General features: G+C 37.4%; 1 protein-coding gene across 1 annotated transcript in view; it reads right to left on the reverse strand.

Moving 5' to 3' along the window:
• The window catches only part of CAPZA2 (capping actin protein of muscle Z-line subunit alpha 2), a 53,361-nt gene that overhangs the window by 20,069 nt on the left and 12,112 nt on the right, over window positions 1–21,180 (reverse strand). Inside the window, exons 2-3 of the mRNA XM_021673413.2 lie at window positions 7,080–7,143; window positions 2,707–2,758 (exon numbers count right to left, since the gene is read on the reverse strand). Coding sequence (XP_021529088.2) covers window positions 2,707–2,758; window positions 7,080–7,143 — 116 coding nt within the window. The remainder of the gene's footprint in view (window positions 1–2,706; window positions 2,759–7,079; window positions 7,144–21,180) is intronic.

The raw sequence follows: 21,180 nt of genomic DNA on the forward strand, positions 1-21,180 counted from the left end.
ATTGGGCAGTGGAGCAACTAGAGCCAGAAAAAGCAGTTAGGCAGTTGCTAAGGTTAAAAACCGCAGAGTGTGAGCTAGGAAATGGTGATGAGATGGATTCAAGAATAAAGCTACTCTCTTTCCTAAGAGTAAAGAATAATACATTACCATATATATGTGTAGAAAAAATTCTCAACAGTATAAAGTATTATCTAAAAATTTTATTTTAAAAATAAATCTATAATCTGGGAAATCGCTGTCACTTAACATAAAAGATATTGAGTATTTCAAAACTCAGAAATATATATCTAAACTTAATCTACTTGGGAATATTCCAGATTATTCTGGATGGCCAGGTGTCCACTGAATTTTCAAGTATTAGCTCCTGAGTCTCCTTCAGGAAAAAAAGCTTGGTTGAACAAAGCATTATTGATGAGTTAATAGGAGACTAGTAAATGTAGACATAGCAAAACAGAGTTAAATTGTTAGCTGGCAAATGCTTGACACTGCAGGTTCAAAAAAGATGGAAGTGAATACAGAAGTGCATGAGGGTCAGAAAGAAAAAAGAAGCTATTCACTTCTGATTTTCCTAATTCAAGAAGACTGTAATTTTCCTAAGAATAAACTCAATACAGCCAGGGCATTATTAATTCTTAAATGGTTTATCCCAAAAAGTATGTTTTTTTTTTTTTTTTTTTGAGACGGAGTCTCACTCTGTTGCCATGCTGGAGTGCAATGGTGCTATCTCAGCTCACTGCAACTTCTGTCTCCCTGGTTCAAGTGATTCTCCTGCCTCAGCCTCCCAAGTAGCTGGGACTATAGGTGCGCGCCACCATGCCCAGCTAATTTTTGTATTTTTCGTAGAGACGGGGTTTCACTATGTTGGCAAGGATGGTCTCGATCTCTTGACCTCGTGATCTGCCTGCCTCGGCCTCCCAAAGTACTGGGATTACAGGTATGAGTCACCATGCCCAGCCCCAAAAGTATATTTTAAACTAAATCACTTAGAATTTTGGATTCATTTTCCAGTAAGGTCATATTTAAGTAAGTTTAAATATTTAAATAGTAATTTGGTCCCAGGTTGGAACAAAAGCCTTATATTGCCCATAATATAAAATATCATCCACTTCTTTTTTTTTTTTTTTTGAGACGGAGTCTCGCTCTTGTTACCCAGGCTGGAGTGCAATGGCGCGATCTCGGCTCACCGCAACCTCCGCCTCCTGGGTTCAGGCAATTCTCCTGCCTCAGCCTCCTGAGTAGCTGGGATTACAGGCACGCGCCACCGTGCCCAGCTAATTTTTTTTTGTATTAATAGAGACGGGGTTTCACAATGTTGACCAGGATGGTCTCGATCTCTCGACCTCGTGATCCACCCGCCTCGGCCTCCCAAAGTGCTGGGATTACAGGCTTGAGCCACCGCGCCCGGCCAAATATCATCCACTTCTAACTTGGTAGGAGGAGATAGAGGAAGAATTGGAAATCTGAAAAGGAGATAAAGAATATGAAATAGGTAGAATTTTATCTTAAAGGCTCAAAACAAGTTAAATGGTGACAATTACACAGTACAGTGGAAAAGGTATTCATCTGGGAGTCCTTCATAAAGGTCATATTACTGATTTTTTTAAAGCCTTCAAATGTTCTAACAATAAAGTCAGAGAAATTTTTCCCATTAGTCAGGATTTTACATATTGGGTATTAGACTAGGATGAAAAGTAGCTGATTGGATGGATACTAAACATTCTTTGTAAGAAAGAATACATTATTTCATCATTTTCAAATGAGTGGAGAATTGTAAGGCTCTCGGTCTCCAGATCTTATTTTGGGAGGAGAAGTACGGAGAGAATCAATTATTTCTCTGAAATCCCAGGACAGCTGTGAAAAGTCACGACTGGGGTCACTGGTCCAAAGATGATGTATTAAGATTTAAAATTGTCTAGTTCTTTAAATCACTCAAAAAGTCAGTGAGCAGGTATGTGTCAGGTACTATGTTAGGCATTTATGAGTAAATAACTCTCCCAACTTTAAAAGATCTCAAAAGCTATTAGGGTCAAATATATAAGAAAATGCAAAATCTATATAAAAATGGTAGCAACCACAATTTCGAAGTAATTTTTTCCAACTTTGCAAATGTCAAAATGTAATATTAAGTGAGTGTGTAAGCCACTGCTAGAGATACAATGAATAATTTCATGTCATAGTTGTACCTCTAAGTCCTTCTGAGATAAAAAATATTTTTCTTCTAGCCTAGTATATATGTATGTGTGTGTATATATATGTAATCATATACATTTCAACTTGATGTGCAAATATCTAAGTCAGATATATAATACCTATGTCAGATATATTAAATACACTTTTAGGCCAGGCACTGTAGCTCATGCCTGTAATACCAGAACTTTGGGAGGCTGAGGCGGGCGGATCATGAATTCAGGAGTTCGAGATCAGCCTAGCCAATATGGTAAAACCCTGTCTCTACTAAAAATACAAAAATTAGCCAGGCATGGTGGTGCATGCCTGTAGTCCCAGCTACTCAGGAGGCTGAGGCAGAAGAATCACTTTAACCCAGGAGGCAGAGGTTGCAGTGAGCAGAGAATGTGCCACTGCACTCTAACCTGGGTGACAGAGTGAGACATCGTCTCAAAACAAAAAACAAAAAAACACACTTTTAAAACATCTCTCATTTTCCCATGTCATTTTAGTTAGGTTAGTATAATATATAATACTTACTGGGCTGCTCCTTCCCTGAGAAGATTGTCATTATTAAGCAGTAACCGAACATCTGCAAAACAAATCATGTTTTCTACATTATTATTTTTATATGTTTCAAGAATGTAATGAATGCGGATTGTTTTGGTGATGTATTAACACCTCCCACCCCAAACACAAGTAAGATCAAAATAACACTCTGATGACCAAAATAACCACCACACACCATAATATTAAAAAAAAATTTAAAAAGGTTTTGGTCAGTAAATAAGGAGGAGAATGAAATAGAAATACATACTCCTTTACACCCTTAATAGTCAATACAGGCAGACTGTGCAGGACGGCTTCAAATGTGGTCCAACGCGAATCCGTAAACTTTCTTAGGACATTATGAGATTTTTTTTTTTAAGCTCATCTGCTATTGTTAGTGTTAGTGTATTTTGTGTGTGGCCCAAGACAATTCTTCTTCTTCCCAAGTGTCCAAAAGATTGGACACCCCAGCTGTATGCAGTATTATCTCCAAGGAACTAAAGGGAAGATAAGCTACACTGGAAATATGGTATATTAAAGTCTGCAGAAAAGATTTAGGATTATTCTTATTTTTATTGAAAAATCCAAGCACTATGTAAAACATAAAAGAAAAAAAGTCACATATAGCTCTCACCAAAAAAGCCAAATTCTTTTCTAGTCTTAGTGTATTTTCTTTCATTATTTTTCCTAAGCACCTGGCTATTTTACTTAGTTGCAATTATAAAGTACATAATAAAATGTATCCTAATTTTTCATTAGATGAAAATAACACAAACAACCTAAATATCATCCATTAAGAAACTGGTTAAATGTAAAAAGACTACAGTTCTTTATATCATAGAGTGTGAAACTAGGCAGCCATGAAAAATAATGTACACTTATATTTATCAACATGGAAATACATTTGTAATATAACCAGGAAAGGAAAAATTTGGTATATATAGTACCATCATATTTATGTATTGTTAAATATACTTGCCAGTTGAGAGATGTTTGAAGTAATTCATTTGAACAATGGGGTGTTTAGATTCTTTTTTGTACTGTGGAAAGTTTAGAATGACTAGGAATCATTTTTACAATAAAGCCATTTCAAAAGAAAAAAAACCCACTACCTATTCACATACCTCACCTCTTTTCAGCAATGGTTCCTTATTTAAAAAACAGTATTGTTTGCTAACCACTGAAATAATACTATTTTAATTTTGAAATTAACTGATTTTAAACAATGGATGCTTCTGCCTAAAAAACATAAATTTATAATTACTATTATTTTTATCCCACAAAGTGGGAAGTTCTATTTGATAAATGATTCTTTCATCGTCAATATTTTAAACATAACAATGAACAGTGGTATTGCATGGAGAGTATGTCTATTCTAGTTTCAAACAGGTAAATGATTGAAAAGTAAGATCTATTTGATCAATTAGCTCTATTCTAGAAAAAAATAATAAATTCATGCTTTTATTGTAATAAGAGTAGAAGAAATAAAAAGAGGATAATTTGAATGAAATAAAATATTATTCTTAAAGAAGAATCAAGCTGTGGTTCTAAGCCAGGCAACACATAAACCACAGGGTAGAGGATAGGTTTAAGGAACATAGATTTCAGAGCCCTAGTCCAGATCTATGACTACATGTTTGAAAATGAAGACCAGAAATCCATGTTTCAATAATTCTAATATAGCCTAGGAAACAGCATTTGGGAACCATCTAACCATTAAGGTTTTATTAACTTTGTAATTCTAAAATATTGTGGTGCTTCTTGGAATCATTCTGACAGATGCTGTGGTTTTCAATAAAAATAGAAAATAATCACATTCACAAGATATTTCTCTTAAAATATTTAATTCTTTTCTAACTTTTTTTTTTTTTGGCACAGAGTCTTACTCTGTCGCTCCAGCTGAAGTGCAGTGGCACGATCTCGGCTCACTGCAACCTCTGCCTCCTGAGTCTGAGTAATTCTGCCTCTGCCTCCTGAGTAGCTGGGATTACAGGCATGCACCACCATGCAGGCTAATTTTTGTATTTTTTTTTTAAAGTAGAGACAGGGTTTCACCATGTTGGCCAGGCTGGTCTCGAACTCCTGACGTTAAGTGATCCACTGGCCTTGTCTTCCCAAAGTGCTGGCATTATAGGCAAGAGCCACTGTGCAAATATCTATGGCCTTTTCCCTAACTCTTAAATATTCTTTCAGTTAAAATTCTATAGATAGATCCTATTCAAGCTTCTATAAACAGATAAATCTTATATTCTCCACTTCCATGCCACAGCTTACCCTCTACCCAGGCCTATTTAATAAGCTCATCCTAAATGCCCAAATTTACTACAACTCAACAGAGAATACATTAATTCAATGTCAATTTCAAATGAGACTTATGAAAGCAATTTCTAGGATCTATACATTCTTTTAGGACTTTCCTGATTAAATATGCAGGACATTTAACTCAAGGTAAGAAAAGTATGGAGAAAACTTTTCTCAAAATTCTAAATTATTCTTGGCTCTGTGAATTGTACAGTTTAGAGGCTACTGCTTTAGTGTAGTCTCACCATTATCAATTTAAGTTAACTTTTTGACCCTAAGGAGGAAGAGACTATCTTCTTTAATTCCCAGCCATCAAATGTATTAATGTATATGTAGGTTACAGAGGCTGGATATTAAAAGAGAAGTTAAATCTTACAGGAAGTAGTAGTAGTTCTGAATTCTCTCCAACTCCCCAATTCACTACATAAGGTTTTGTAGTTACATTAAACAGATTTTAATTTCCAGATTTTTTTTTTACAATGTCAATTTTCCATTCTGCCTTCTAAGTACAGGTCAGTGGTTAAATTTTAAAATGCACAAGAACTGCCATACGTAACCGTATGCACTAAGTGATATACTACTGTAGTTTGTCGATGACTTCAGGGATTTCAAGGGTAATTTTAACTATATACAACTTTTGCCTGACCTTTTGCCTTTCAAAACTAATCTTTCCTGAGGTGAGATTCCATTATATCTTTTCTTTGTCTGGTAGAGATGGGGGTCTCACTATGTTGCCCAGGCTGGTTGCAAACGCTTGGCCTCAAGCAATCCTCCTGCCTCATCCTCCCAAAGTGTGGGGATTACAGGAGTGAGCTACAGTGCCCAGCCCTAGATCTTATACTAAGAATAAAAGAAATTAAAATTCTTAAAAAACATTTAACTAGTTTATTCTGGAGTAGAATATATTAAGAAATGAAGCTGAAGAGCTCTGCGTTAATTCACTTTTAAGACATGGTAAAGTTCAAATATATAAGAAGAAGAAACAATAATACATTTATAGATAGCACTTGAAAACAATGTATTCTTCTAACTACTTAAGAAGTTTCATAAAGACATCACTACAGGCCATTTTTCTCTCAAGGATGCCGTTCTTACTGCTAAAGTGCAGCTATTGTTATAGTCTATGGCAACCAGGAGAACTTTACAGCAGTTTAAATTTCAGATCTATGGGTGAATAATTATAAAAAATGTCTGCCAGTGAAGTTTAAAGAAAGGCATACTGTGAAGTGATTTACAAGACATAATTTAAATAACAAATTATTTTTACATGGGCTTACGCAGGATGAAAATGTTTTTCCCCTTTTTCTTTTGGCTATTCATACTGATCTCATAGGATTTTCTTCAAAAGAAATAAAAATTCTTTTCACAATTCCAAAAAAATATATGGTCATGATGAAACATTTGTCGTCTTTGTCTGTTTTGAGACAGGGTCTCACTCTGTTGCTCAGGCTGGAGTGCAATGGTGTGATCTCGGCTCTCTGCAACCTCCTGGGCTCCAGTGATCCTCTCACCTCTTCCTCTCAAGTAGCTGGGACTATAGGTGCATGTCACCACACCTGGCTTATATCTATATATAATATAAGTATTTTTGGCAGAGAGGTTTCACCATACTGCCCAGGCTGGTCTCAAACTCCTGGCCTCAAGTGATCTGCCTGCCTCATCTTCCCAAAGTGCTGGTATTACAGGAGTGAGCTACCACACCTGGACTGTTTTCTTTTTAAACTATTTAAGGGTTCTATTGAAGAAATATCTACTATATGTGCTTATAGTTTTACTTAAGTAAAACAATTTACCAAAAATACTCTCCTTTCCCAGAATAAGGATATATTCTAGTCAGTGATATGAATAAAATTTTAGTCTTTAAAAGGGTTAATTTGCTAACAGAATTATCATATATAAATACATTATATTCTAGCCATTACAATATCCAGACTAACAAATTTTCATTGTAATTCAGAAAACATGGATTTTTCTGCATATTCTCCTTAGCTTATTTTGATTATTTTGGTTTTCTTTAAAAAAGAGGACTTGATATATCAAGCCTAGTGTTATCAAACACTCACCGTTAAAAACCTCATTAAATTCTCCAGGAGGGGCATGAATGATGAATTTTGCTGCTATACGCACCTAAAATATAAAGAAAGATATAAATGTTCCATATCATAGGCTTCTGCTACAATAAGCACAAAACATGCAAAATTATACTAATTCAAAGCTCTATGGAAAATGACTTAAGAATTTAAGGATAGTGACACTTGTTCACTCAATTGCCTTAAGATTACTACTGTTTCAATAATTTAATATAATCACAACACACAGGCTGAATGCATATAAAATATGTAATACAGTTAAAGATTCAAGGCTGCTAGCAGATAAACAATTTATTTTTATTTTTTCTTTTTTGAGACAGAGTCTCGCTCTGTTACCTAGGGTGGAGTGCAGTGGCATGATCTCGGCTCACTGCAACCTCCACCTCCAGGGTTCAAGGGATTCTCCCACTTCAGCCTCCCAAGTAACTGGGATTACATGATCATGCCACCATGTCCAGCTAATTTTTTGTATTTTTAGCAGAGATGAAGTTTCACCATGTTGGCCAAGCTGGTCTTGAACTCCTAACATCAAATAATCCACCCACCTCAGTCTCCCAAAGGGCTGGGATTACAGGCGTGAGCCACTGCACCTGGGCCATTTTATTTTATTTCATTTTATTTTTTGGAGGCAAGGTCTTGCTCTGTCAGCAGGCTGGAGTGCAGTGGTGTGATCTTGGCTCACTGCAACCCCTGCCTCCTGGGCTCAAGCCATCCTCCCGCCTCTGCCTGTAGGGGACTACAGGCATGTGCCACCATACCCGGCTAATTTTTTGTATTTTTGATAGAGATGTGATCTCACTATGTTACCCAGGCTGGTCTTGAACTCCTGAGCTCAAGGGATTTTCCCATCTCAGCCTCCCAGAGTGCTGGGATTACAGGCGTGAGCCACCGTGCCTGGCCAACAATTTCTTATAAGCAATTTTATTTCATCTAAAGTGAAAAAGAATCAATCACAAAATCTTGTATGTGTGAAAACAAGATGCATTTAGGTATATATAAAATGAAAAACAATGATACACATATTTGACTAGAAAGTCACAAAAAAAAAAAAAAAAAGGAGAGAAGAAAAGTCTAAGGTAAAAGTTTTAACATGAGACCTGACTAGATCTTAGGAATCTTAGGAAATCTTAGTTCAAAGATAAGTAGAAGATTAAATATTAACAGGTGTGCTAACAGGCATATATTAAGAGAATAAAGCCTATTTTGATAGAGATTAATCACTAATGAAAATGTATCTGAGAGGTTAAATGATATGCATAACATAATATTTTAGTGAAAGCACCTTACTTATGTATAAAAGCCATCTAATCACACCATTAAAATGTTCAATAGTACCAAATATGAAACGCATTTAATAAAGAGATTTTCCAAACAGGCTTTGTGTGAGCAACATGGCTGTTTATTCACCTGGGTGCAGGTGGGCTAAGGCTGAAAAGGGCGTTAGCAAAGGGTGGTGGATAGGAGTTGGTTTTATAGGCTGGGGCAAATTTTTGGGGGAGGGGGCAGGGGTGTTACAGAGTAAAATCAGTTACAGTGGTGGGGGTAGGGGCAAGGAATATACATTACCACAAGTTCAGTTACAATGGCAGGTGGGGTAAGGCCTAAGAGTAGTTAAGATGGCAGGGTGGGGTGAGGAGTATTCACATTATTGTAATAAGATGGCATGGATAATGGCGAATGCAGGCGGCGGGGTGGGGGGTGATCAGCTGAGGCAGGCAGGACTTTAGACTTTCTGAGTCCGGGCTTGCACATGAAGGCCTGACACATACTACATGGTACCTCTGAATAAGTTGAGGTAGTGTCCCTGAAAGTGTAGTCCTCAAGCAAACAGCCTCAACAGCACCTTGTCAAAAATGCAAATTCACTGGCCCCAGACCAAGTGACTGAATCAGAATCTCTGGGGACAGGTCCCAGGAAACACCATTTAAACAACATTTCCAGGTGATTTTTATGCACATTCCAGTATTCACTGTATGAAGGGATCATCCCTGGCAAAAACAAAGCCTTGATTTATTTTTATATCTACCACGTTGATAGCACTATCACTGCTTTGATGTAGAAACTAAAAATAATGGAAAGAAAAGGAAATGGCTGTGTATGTTTGTATTGTGATAACCTGTTTTCTACCAGCTAAAACAAACTCTCCCTTTCCCAAACTAAAAGCTGTTCAGGCTTTAGGCTGGCTTCTTGAGCCGGACAGACTCATCTTGGTTTCTTCATTTTAGTTATTTACTCCCAATTGAGTATGTAACTATAGCATGAAGCTGGGGGCTGACACTGGGCACCCAGGAATGTGTTTGTTGATAAGAGGCTGACTGAAGGGGTATCAGCAGAGCCTGGGAATTTGGGTGCAGTGAGCGCCCAAAGTCCCAGTATCTGTAAGTTGTATGTCTTTCATGACAGCTTTACCCCTTGCACCTGGCAATGTTTCATTTCTTATGTATCAGTTTTTCTTTTAACTTTTTTGCTTACTCTGCTTTTGTGAAAACTTTGTTTCAGCTAAGTTCCCCCCTCCCTGTTAAAACTAGTGTATAAAAGACCATCTAACTTTTTCTTTGGGGGCTGAGAGAATTTTGGGTGTTAGCCACTCTTGGTTACTGGCTCAATAAAGGACTCATAATTCAATCTCAGAGTGTGGCACATTCCTTGACTTGCTCAGGTACAACAGTATAGGTGTTATATGTGCATTCACATGCATTTAAGTACACAGAGTTTTAAGAGGAGAGAAACATGAAAAAAAGGTATATAGATGGCTAGAATTAAGATGTTCCTAGAGGTCACATGTATGACAAGGCCTTCAAAAGATTTAAGACAAAAGGAATTTTTGTACTTATGAACTTGAGAAGGAGCATTTTGTAATTAATAGAACTTTAGGTTCCGGAATCAGACTGACAGTTACCTGACCTCCTCTGTTTCAGTTACCTCACCTAAAAAGTGCATATAAAATAGTAACTAGCTCATAGAATTGTTGGGAAGAGTAAAAACTACCTCAAGTACTTGGTAAGCACTAATTTAAATACTATTTTTGTTATCATCTTATCGTCTTTTTGTTATCTATCTATTATCTGACAACAATCATAGGTTCTGCTTCAAACTTCTTAGTGTTCCAAACTAATGTTGACTGAGAGCTTCAGGGTGGAAGGAGGCAAGATTAGAGGGCTGGGACTTTTGACCCACCTCCTAACCTCCACTCCAAGGGAGGGGAGAAGAGCTGAAGGTTATGCTGATTATCAATCACCAATGGTTTAATCAATTATGTCTACATAATAAAGCCTCCATAAAAACCCATAAAAAGGGTTTGGAGAGCTTCAGAATAGCGGAACACATGGAGGTCCCTGGAGGGTAGTGCGCTTGGGGAGAGCATGGAAGCTCTGCTCCCCTCCCCCATACCTCATCTTATGTATCTCTTCGTCTGTAACCTCTGTAATATTCTTTATAATAAACTGGTAAATATAATTAAGTGTTTCCCTGAGTTCTGTAAGCCACTCTACCAAATTATTGAATAAGAAAAGAGGGTTGTGAGAATCTGGATCTATAGCTGGTCAGTTAGTAGTTCTAAATGTCTGGACATGTGACCGGTGTCTGAAGTGGGGGAAGGAGCAGTCTTGGAGACTGAGCCCTCTACCTGTGGGATCTGACTCTCTCCAGGTAGCTCCAGGTAGATGGCATTGGAGTTAAATTAGATGACACCCAGCTGGTGTCCACTGTAGAACTGGTTGCTTGATTTATGGTGGAAAACCCCTGCCCCTTCTGTGTTTACTTGTTCACAGAAGGCTTCTGTGTTGATGTTGTGCTGAGTGAGAGAACAAAAAAAAAAACATAGTTTGAATCTGTGTTTTGTCCACACACAGACATGAAACCAAAACCATGATCCACTAAAAAAACCCACAAAACTGATAAACTGGACTTAATCAAAATGTAAAACCTGCTCTGTGAAAGACTTCTGTTAAGAAAATCAAAAGACAAGCTACAAACTGGAGAAAATATTATCAAATTACATATTCAACAAAAAAATTTTATTCCAAATATATAAAGTACCCTCAAGACTCCAACAGTAAAACAGTAAGCAAAACACTTGAATAGACACTTCACCAAAGAGAATATATGTAAGGCAAATAAGTGCACAAAAAGATGCTCAATATCATTAGTCAGTAGAGAAATGAATACTGAAATCATGACATGCCTAATAGTATAGCTAAAATAAAAAGAACGTAACACTCAGTGCTGGTGAGGATGCAGAACAACTGGAGCTCTCATACGTTTCTGCAGAAATGCAAAATCATTCAACCAGTATGGAAAACAGTCTGGCCTTTTCTTATAAAATTAAGCAAGCACACACAATATGACACAGCAATCCCACTTTTAGGTATCTACCTTTCAGAAATGCAAACTTAAGTTCACATAAAAACTTACTCATAACTGATCAAAACTGGAAACTATCTACCACCTAAATGTCCATAAATGGGTGAACAGACAAATAAACCGTGGTATATCTACACAATGAAATATCACTCAGCAATAAAAAGGAACAAACCACTAATATGTGCGACAACTGGAATGAACCTCAGAAGCATTATGCTGAATGAAATAAGCCAATCTCAAAAGGTTACACAGCAATTCCACAGAATTCCCTATATATGACACTCTCAAACAATATTAGAACAATGAAGAACAGATGGATGGTTGCCAGAGGCTGAGGTGTGGGGAAGGGAAAGAATGTGACTACAAACAGAGATTGGGGGGAGGGGGGAACCAGGGAGTTTTGGGGTTAATGGAACCGTATTAGTATATATTTAGATTTTGGTAGTGGTTACACTGATCTATACATGAGCTAAAAATCATCTAAAAAGAGTACTTACTGTATGCTAATTGAAAAAATAAGTTTAATGTGTCTTCAAAACATATTGCTTCTGAAACAGTTAAGAGTACTATTAAAAGGTAAAATACAAATAACAATTAATTTTAAAAAGACAAGGAAAGAGTAGGTTATGGGTGACGGTGCATGCCAAACATACATTGGAGTCTATTATGATTACATAAATATCTTCATTTCTTTATTCCCTTTCTGCCCCTATCTGCTTCCTGTTGAGGTAAGGAGTTGTTAGGAAGCATTTAAACTAAAGTCTTGATCACTACCACAAGCAAGGAATTAAAAATGTGATAACATGTTTAATAAATAGAATCAAATACCTTTGAACACTTTTACAATTTTGAGGTATTTTTTAACACTCCTAACAACTTATACAAACACCACTCATAAAACCGGCTAAATTGAATTCCTGATAGCAAGCAGTATACATATAGGATATTTAGTAATGCATTTCGTTGAGCTTTAAAAATTTTAGCTGTTTCCAAAAAAGGCAATGTACCATTTAGAATTTTATTCAGTTCTATTTTGGGTTTTCACCAAGAAAGCAAAAATGATCTGTACTGCATTTTTATGCTATGAACTTATTTGCCCTTGCTGTTGCACTAAATGTACATAATAACCAAAAGGTGTTACTGGACTTCCACAACATTCAAAGTGAATAGTGGGTCAAAAGTACCACTAAGGATTGGGAGGTCAAGGGAGCAGACTGGCTGAAAACTCCAAACACAACTTGGATTAAATCAGCTATGCCTAAAATACTTTAATCTGGTTCTTTCTGAATTTCAAAAGGTAAGAATCTGACCTTTGGATTTCTCAGGCCCTAGACAATAGAAAGTGTGTCTCTCACAGTAAGGGTTTGACTGTCTTCCTAAGATACTGTTTAATCATCCAGGTATTTTCTATCCACTGTTACAGACTCAACATTCCTCCTAGTTGACTTTAATTTTAAAAATTATTTATTCTAGCTCATTTCTAAATCCAAAAAAGAAAAAAAGTCATACAAGTTAACAAGAAGAGGTCTCGAGAGTAGAATTTCTGAAAATAATTACAAGTGTATTTCCTTAAAGTTTATCTAACAACAAACATGGAGGGTAAATACATTCTATTTACCCTTGGGAATTATAGTTTTTTTTGAACAGACTAGTGAATTATTAGATACATTTCTAGGCCACTGCTACATCATTTTTCCCCTTATCTACCATCCTCCTCCACATGTTATTCTTCAAAGTCAATTCTGGACAAACTGGAGTCAAAATCATGGAAGAGTTATTACTTTTATTGTACTTTCAATCTAATTCTGGATTTTGGAGGCATGGTTATGTTGGGAATCAGTGGCTATAGGTGGGAGATTATCCCTCCATGATAAAGTCTCTGGCAGCTGAGAGGCAGATCTTATAACAATCACATCAAGAAGTATAGAGTAGTTTTGAAAGTTAACCTATATAGCCTTCAAGTATAACCTGAGCTAAATGCTGAAATTGTATTATTTTCTTTCTCTTGGTTCCAAACATTATGTGGTATAAAACATACACACAGGTAATAAATATAACATAAACAAAGTTCCATTCTATTCTTATAGAAGAGCACCATCACAAGTGACTAAAAAGTTACCTATACAGAAGATAAAAGTGGCGTGTTCAAAAAATATCCAAAATATATGTGAGCCCTGAGGAAAAAAAATAATTTCTGCCCATCAATTGTCTTGAGACAATACAAATGTATTACTAACTGTGAAACAGTATTTTTTCGTATTTTGTTTTTCTTATGGGCTTATTTTTTGTAAAAAAATAATAATAATTCTTCAAGCAACCCATTACATAATGATAGTAATGAATTGTAACCTATAGAACAAGACAAGAATCTATGAGTCCATACTGGCATAAAGAAATAAACGAACAAATGGGGGAAAATGAAAAGCACTTCATTATAGAATTCCAATTAATAAATGCAAAAGAAGTGACTGAATCAGAAAGTCACCTTGGGTGACCACCACAGTAATTCCTGCAGGCAAAACTCATCAAGGGAGGCTAAAATTGGTGGGAAGAATAAAACAACAACAGGATATTTACATGGTTTCTAAGTATTTTTCCATGTGACAATTACTAAAGAATAGTAACTTTACATTGAGAAAACTTGCCATACACCACCTTTACCAAATGATCAAAGTTATCAACAGAAATAAGAAAAACTGAGAAACTGACATCATGCGCCCCCTGAGAGTATATACTGAGAATACAACATTACTTCTGTGACACTCCTGCCAAAAATTCAAAGGCTGAATCTAATTATCAGGAAACATCAAACAAACTAAACTTGAGGGACAGCCTATGAAATAACTAGTGTGTACTCTTCAAAAAAGTTAAGGCTATGAAAAATAAACAATGATGAGAAACTGTTCCAAATTAAGCAAGACCAAAAAATTACAACAAAATTCAATGTGATTCTGGTTTAGATCCTGAACCCGGTGGGTGGAGGGGAGGGTGCATTAGTGATGTAATTTTAGTGACAACTGAATAGAGTCTGTAGATAACAGTATTGTATAAATGTTTAATTTTTCAAGTTTGAATAATTGTACTGTAGTTATGTAAGAGAATGCCCTGAATACAGTCAAGTATTTAAAGATTGGGGAAAAAAATTCCTGTACTCTGAGGTTGGGGCAGTTTCCTCCTATATTTTTTCTAACTTTAAAGTTTTGGTCTCAGTATTTAGTTCTTCAATCTGACCAGGAAGGACTTCTGTGTCTGATGTGTGATGGGGCTTTTATTATTATTATTATTATACTGTTATATGGATAAATAAAACATTCCAGTACCATTTGATAAAGTATATTTCTTTTCCCCACTGGATCAAAGAAAAAAAGGATCTTACATATTTAGTCCTATTTAAACAATAGAAATTATTTTTTGTCAGAGATATAAAAAACACATCTTACAGTGTAGTGAATTCCAAAAATCCTTCTGATAAGTATCCAAAGAAGTTAGCAGTCATCATTCAAGTAGTAATTGTTAAGAACGTGACTTCCAGCCAGGCACGGTGGCTCACCCCTGTAATCCCAGCACTTCGGGAGGCAGAGGCAGACGGATCATGAGGTCAGGAGATTGAGACCATCCTGGCAAACATGGTGAAACCCCGTCTCTACTAAAAATACAAAACTCAGCTGGGCGCAGTGGCAGGAGCCTGTAACCCCAGCTAACTTGGGAGGCTGAGGCAGAATAGCTTGAACCAGGGATTCGGAGGTTGCAGTGAGCTGAGATCGCGCTACTGCACTCCAGCCTGGCAACAGAGCAAGATTTCGTTTCAAAAAAAAAAAAAAAAAAAAGTGACTTCCTCAAGACAGTCCTAAATATTCAATAATATTAGCAGGCAGCAATAAGTGATGCTATTCTAGAATTTAATAGAGGCTTTGGTTAACACTAAGAAAATGACAATGTAAGTAATGTAAAAGCAAATGAATATTCTAAACCTCCTCATCAACTAAGTTTAAAGACTTGCCACGGCCGGGCACAGTGGCTCACACCTGTAATCCCAGCACTTTGGGAAGCCAAGGTGGGCAGATCACCTGAGCTCAGGGGTTGGAGACCAGCCTGGCCAACAGGGAGAAACCCTGTCTCTACTAAAAATACAAAAATTAGCCAGGTATGGTGGTGGGCACCTATAATCCCAGCTACTCCGGAGGCTGAGGCAGGAGAATCACTTGAACCTGGGAGACAGAGATTACAGCAAGCCAAGATCACACCACTGCACTCCAAGATCACACCACTGGGTGACAGAGCAAGAAGGACTCTGTAAGAAAGAAAGAAAGAAAGAAAAGAAAGAAAAGAAAAAGAAAGAAAAAGAAAGAAAGAAGAAAGAAAGAAGGAAGAAAGAAGAAAGAAGAAATAAAGAAAGAAAGAAAAGAAAGAAAGAAAAAAGGTTGGGTGCAGTGGCTCATGCCTGGAATCCCAACACTTTGGGAGGATGAGGCAGGTGGATCACTTGAGGTCAGGTATTCGAGACCAGCCTGGCCAACATGGTGAAACCCAGTCCCTACTAAAATACAAAAATTAGCCAGGCATGGTGGCAGGAGCCTGTAATCCCTGCTACTTGGGAGGCCGAGGCAGGAAAATTGCTGGAACCTGGAAGGCAGAGGTTGCAGTGAGCTGAGATCACACTACTGCACTCCAGTCTGGGCAACACAGTGAGACTCCCTCTCAAAAAAAAAAAAAAAATCCTAGTAGACCTTGCTGCAGTTCACAATGAGTCTGTATCCCCTTAAAAACAAGTTAAACAATTTTGGATTAAATATAGGATTCTAATTACTTGAGTTCTGATTAATTAAAATGTAATCATATCTACTTTTGTTTGTTTACAATCATTTGAACCAACTCATGATTCTGGAAACTCAACAACAAACTGTTCTAGTTTAGACTTTATAATAAAGCAAGACCAATGAGTACTTTTTTGATATGTCATCTACGGTTAAACCTATTTAACTTAATTTACTTTTAAAATACTGGCCAACTTTCTAGGTCCACTGCTTTCAAAATCCTCAAAGTTTAGCATGGCTTTAGTCTGGGAAGAAAAAAAAATCAGAGAGGGAGAAATTGCCTATATACTGCCAGATCGGAGTGCTTAGAATGGTGCCTGGCAAATAGCAGACTCTCAAATATTAGCTGAATAAACATTTAATCTCCCTTCAAGGCAGAATCTGTTTCCTCTGCTCCATACTCTGTACTCAGTAGTTACTGATTACATGTTGAATAAATCTATAAGCAAAAATAAATTCCCATTTATTTAAAATGGTCAGAGAATGTAGTATTTCAATGAAATGAACATTCTGAAGAGTTGCCACTTTTGCAATTCTGTACATCAGGGGTCCCCAACCCCCAGGCCGCAGACCGGTACCAGTCTGGGGACTGTTAAGAACCAGATCACACAGAAGGAGGTGAGGAGTGGGCAAGGCAAGCATTATCACCTGAGTTCTGCCTCCTGTCAGATCAGCAGCAGCATGAGATTCTCATAGGAACACAAACCCTATCGTGAGCTGTGTATACAAGTGGATCCAGTTTGTGGGCTCCTTATGAGAAACTAATTAATGCCTGATGATGTAAGGTGGAAAAATTTCATCGTGAAACAGTCCCCCCCATCCCCACCCCACTAGCGCCTGTGGAAAAACTGTCTTCCATGAAACCCATCCCTGGTGCCAAAAAGGCTGGGGACTGCTGCTGTAGATAATTTTCAAATAATTTACATTCAAAAATCACAAAAACTTATGCTAATATAAAGAAACAGTTTGGTGTAGTGGTTTAGAGTAAGATCTCTGGAGCCAGACTGACCAGGCTGGATTTCAAACCTCTGCTATTCATTAGCTATGTGACCTTGAGTGAATAAATAATATTAGCTATTATTATTATTAGCAACAGCAGTAGATAAGAAGTATGCCTGCATTAGCACAGTTCCAGTATTCTTAAATATAGATCTGGAATACATTCTCCAATGAATGGATGTTAGTTTCTTTGTGCCCTCCAGTGTTCAAGGGTGGCATATGTCCATGTATTTCTGTGTTGTCTGAAGTGCATTCACTTCCCACACATCAACATCCTTTCTTCTCACTTGGGATACCACGCTTCTCCCTCCACTTTATCTTGCTAACTTCAAACATCAGTAACAGCAACACAAGAGAGAAAGATGGTGGCAATGTGCAGTTAAGATGTGGAGCTTTACATAAGTAAAGGCAAATGATCTGTAGCCAAGATTTTGTCTTTAACTTCTGTAAACCTCAATTTTCAAAGGTAAAAACTAAAGGAGATGACGTGCATCATTATTTCTCAACCCTTCTATACCTCAGGCTCTAATAAAATATTATCTATGATTATTCTGATATAGTTGATATTTATGCTTAATTTATGAAAAAGAAAACAGAGATCCAGAATTAAGATCTGAATGAAGTCTCTGGATGAAGTCCTCGGCTTTTTATGTAGTTGATATGGCATATATCTTTTATGATGATTCTTTCATGAGGAACAAAATAAATCTCTAGGTAATCCATTTCCATTGCTTCCATCATCATCATCATCACATGGTAACTCTCAAATCTACACACCTATCATAACCTCACTCAAGATAAAGATCCTTTTTCTAACTATAAGTTATTTATTAGAGATCTCCATCAAAATGCCTCAAAGATACCTTGAGTTTCTCATTCAAACCTATTGCCTTCTGTTCCTGATCAAATTATTCCACACTTCTCTCCTACAGTCAGTCACATGATCAGTGAGTATCTGTCTCTTGCTCAAATCCATTCCCCTTTTCTTTGATTCCATTCCATTTTACTCAGACCCAGGCACTTTGTTCCTGGATTGTTATAAAGCTGTCCTGCCTCTGGCCTCGTCCTTCTCCAAAATTCATTTTCCACCTTGCCACCAGACTGGTATTTTTCAATGCAAATTCTGATGATTTTTCCTGTCTAAAATCACCCAATGGTTCCCCACTGCCAACAAGATTAACTTCAAAGTCTTTAGCATGATATATAAGGCTCTTCTAAGGCTGTAAAATATTAACTGTTAACAGCATAAGCTCTTAAATAACACTAAGAAAGGATTCAGACTATAGCTCTACAGCTTAGTACCTGTATAACCTTAAGCAAACTAAATTCAGTTTCCTCTCTAGCAGTAAATGAGATAATACACTTAGAAAAGTGCTTGGCATAGAGTAAGCACTCAAACAATAGCTATTACCTTTGTAATCTTTCTGCCACTTTCTAGCTCCTACAACCTATCCATTCTTTCTCATCCCACATATACACAGTACTGGAGCCTTATCACTCCATTAGATCTCAAAGAACCCTTGTCTTTCCTGTCACCATTCCACTTCATATACATGATTTGGCCATCTTTTATCTACTGTGATAAAACTGCACACAGCAGCAGAATATCTTAAACTTTGAAAAGTATCAAAAGAAAAGGTCATATGGAGGCCGGGCGTGGTGGCTCACGCCTGTAATCCAAGCACTTTGGAGGCCAAGGCGGGTGGATCACCTGAGGTCGGGAGTTCAAGACTAGTCTGACCAACATGGTGAAACCCCATCTTAAAAAAAAAAGAAAAGAAAAGAAAAGGTCATATGGAAAGGAAAACTCTACGATCAAATTATACTGATAAAACTTCTTGATACATTATTTAGTACATCAACCATTAGCAAATACCTTTGATAACTGGCTAGCACTATTTAGACCCATAGTTTAAGGCCTAAAATTAAGGCTCAATATTATGTGTGGGAAAATGGAAGAGCCTTGAATGCCTTAACTGCAAATTCTCCTCACTCTGCTCCCACAGACAAAGTCCCCTAGCCAAACAGTCTTTTATCACGGGGAACAGACACAATTCCTTCTTATCCCTGAGTAGCAAGCTAAGCATGGTTCCCTGCCAATTATCAAACAATGAATGGATCATGTCCTGAAAACCAGGGATCACTCCACCCTCTTGATACTTACTAAAAACCTGCCTCCTACAGCCTGACTGTTCATTGTGTTCCCAAGCACAACTCCCATGTGGGCCTGCATGGTGTGCTGTGTCTCCTCTCCTGTGCTGCTGAGTATCTGTGATTAATAAACTGTTGCCAATTTCATCTATCCAGTGTCAGGTGTATTAGTTTTTTTGTTTTTTTGAGACAGAGTCTCACTCTGTCGCCCAGGCTGGAGTGTAGTGGCGTGATCTTGGCTCACTGCAACCTCTGCCTCCCGGGTTCAAATGATTCTTCTGCCTCAGCCTCCCAAGTAGCTGTAACTACAAGTGTGCGTCACCATGTCTGGCTAATTTTTGCATTTTCAGTAGAAATGGGGTTTCACCATATTGGCCAGGCTAGTCTCAAACTCCTGACCTCGTGATCTGCCTGCTTCAGCCTCCCAAAGTTTTGGGATTACAGGCGTGAGCCACTGCACCTGATCCAGTGTCAGGTTTTATATGTTCTGTCAATCCCACAATTCCAGGTCAAGAATCCCTCCCTCACCAACAGAGTGAAGAGGAGGCAACTAAAACAAGATATCACTTACCAGTAAAGCTTGAATTTAAGACATGTAACTGGACATATCAAGGCACACAGGAAGCAAAGAATTCAGATACTTAAAAATATGTTTTAAGCAAGCAAATAAGCTGACATATAGTCCAAACATTAGAAGGGCATGAGATTCTTCACAGATCATACTATTTTTATTTCAGACATAAATTTACAAGTGTGGTTATATAGTTTCCTATCAGCCAAAGAATGTGAAGGGAGGAGAGAAGTGGCTGACATACAGGATCTGAGCCAGCCTGACAAAAGCTGCAGAAAACCAAGTTCCTTTATAAGAACGAAAAAATTACAAACTGAGCCCTGAAATTCAGGAGCCCAGCTCTAAACTTCTAAATAACTGAATTTTTACTGAAGAATGCACATTTACACCAATAAATACCTCAGATGAAAACAATGATCAGAACTTTGAGTTATGGGATAACATAAACATTTTAAAACTTCCAATTTGGACAGGTGCCATGGCTCACACCTGTAAAATCCCAACTCTTTGAGAGGCTGGGATGGGAGGATCACTTGAGGCCAGCCTGGTCAACACATTGAGACCATGTCTCTGCAAAAAATTTTTTAAAAAATTAGCCAGGCATGGTGGTGAGCACCTGTGGTCCCAGCAACTTGGGAGGCTGAGATGGGAGAATCACTCAAACCTGGGAGGTCAAGGATACAGTAAGCCGCGACTGCACCACTACACTCCAGCCTGGCTGACAGAGCAAGTCCCTGTCTCAAAAACAACAACAAAAAACCCTCCTATTTATTGCAAATCTACTGAGACTTTGAAAGTGATCAAGTAACTAGGAAAGATTTTGTGGATATTGCTAGTGGAGTAAAAGAAAATGAATTAAAAGCTCTTACATCAATTTTAGGCAATCCCCCTTCAATCTTCTCTACTCTTCAACCCGTAGAGAACTCCTTATTAGCATAAAAATTGAAAGATAAAATTTATTAAATAATGAGAAATGGTCTTTGATGGAGCAAATTAGAAGACCTAAAATGGCCATCCTCAAAAATGAACACTTTGCCATTTGGTAGTTTGTGATTCCGCTCAACCTTCTTTGGAACCCCTGCAAGATTCTGAAGAAAGTGAACAGAATTCAGTTCAGATAAGGAAAAAAAAAACCCAGGATATTCATCTTTCAAAACCAGACGATGTTGATTCCACT

The sequence above is a fragment of the Aotus nancymaae genome, unplaced genomic scaffold (genome assembly GCF_030222135.1).
Source record: "Aotus nancymaae isolate 86718 unplaced genomic scaffold, 86718_ANA_hifiasm-v0.15.2.pri h1tg000002l, whole genome shotgun sequence".
Lineage (NCBI taxonomy): Eukaryota > Metazoa > Chordata > Mammalia > Primates > Aotidae > Aotus > Aotus nancymaae.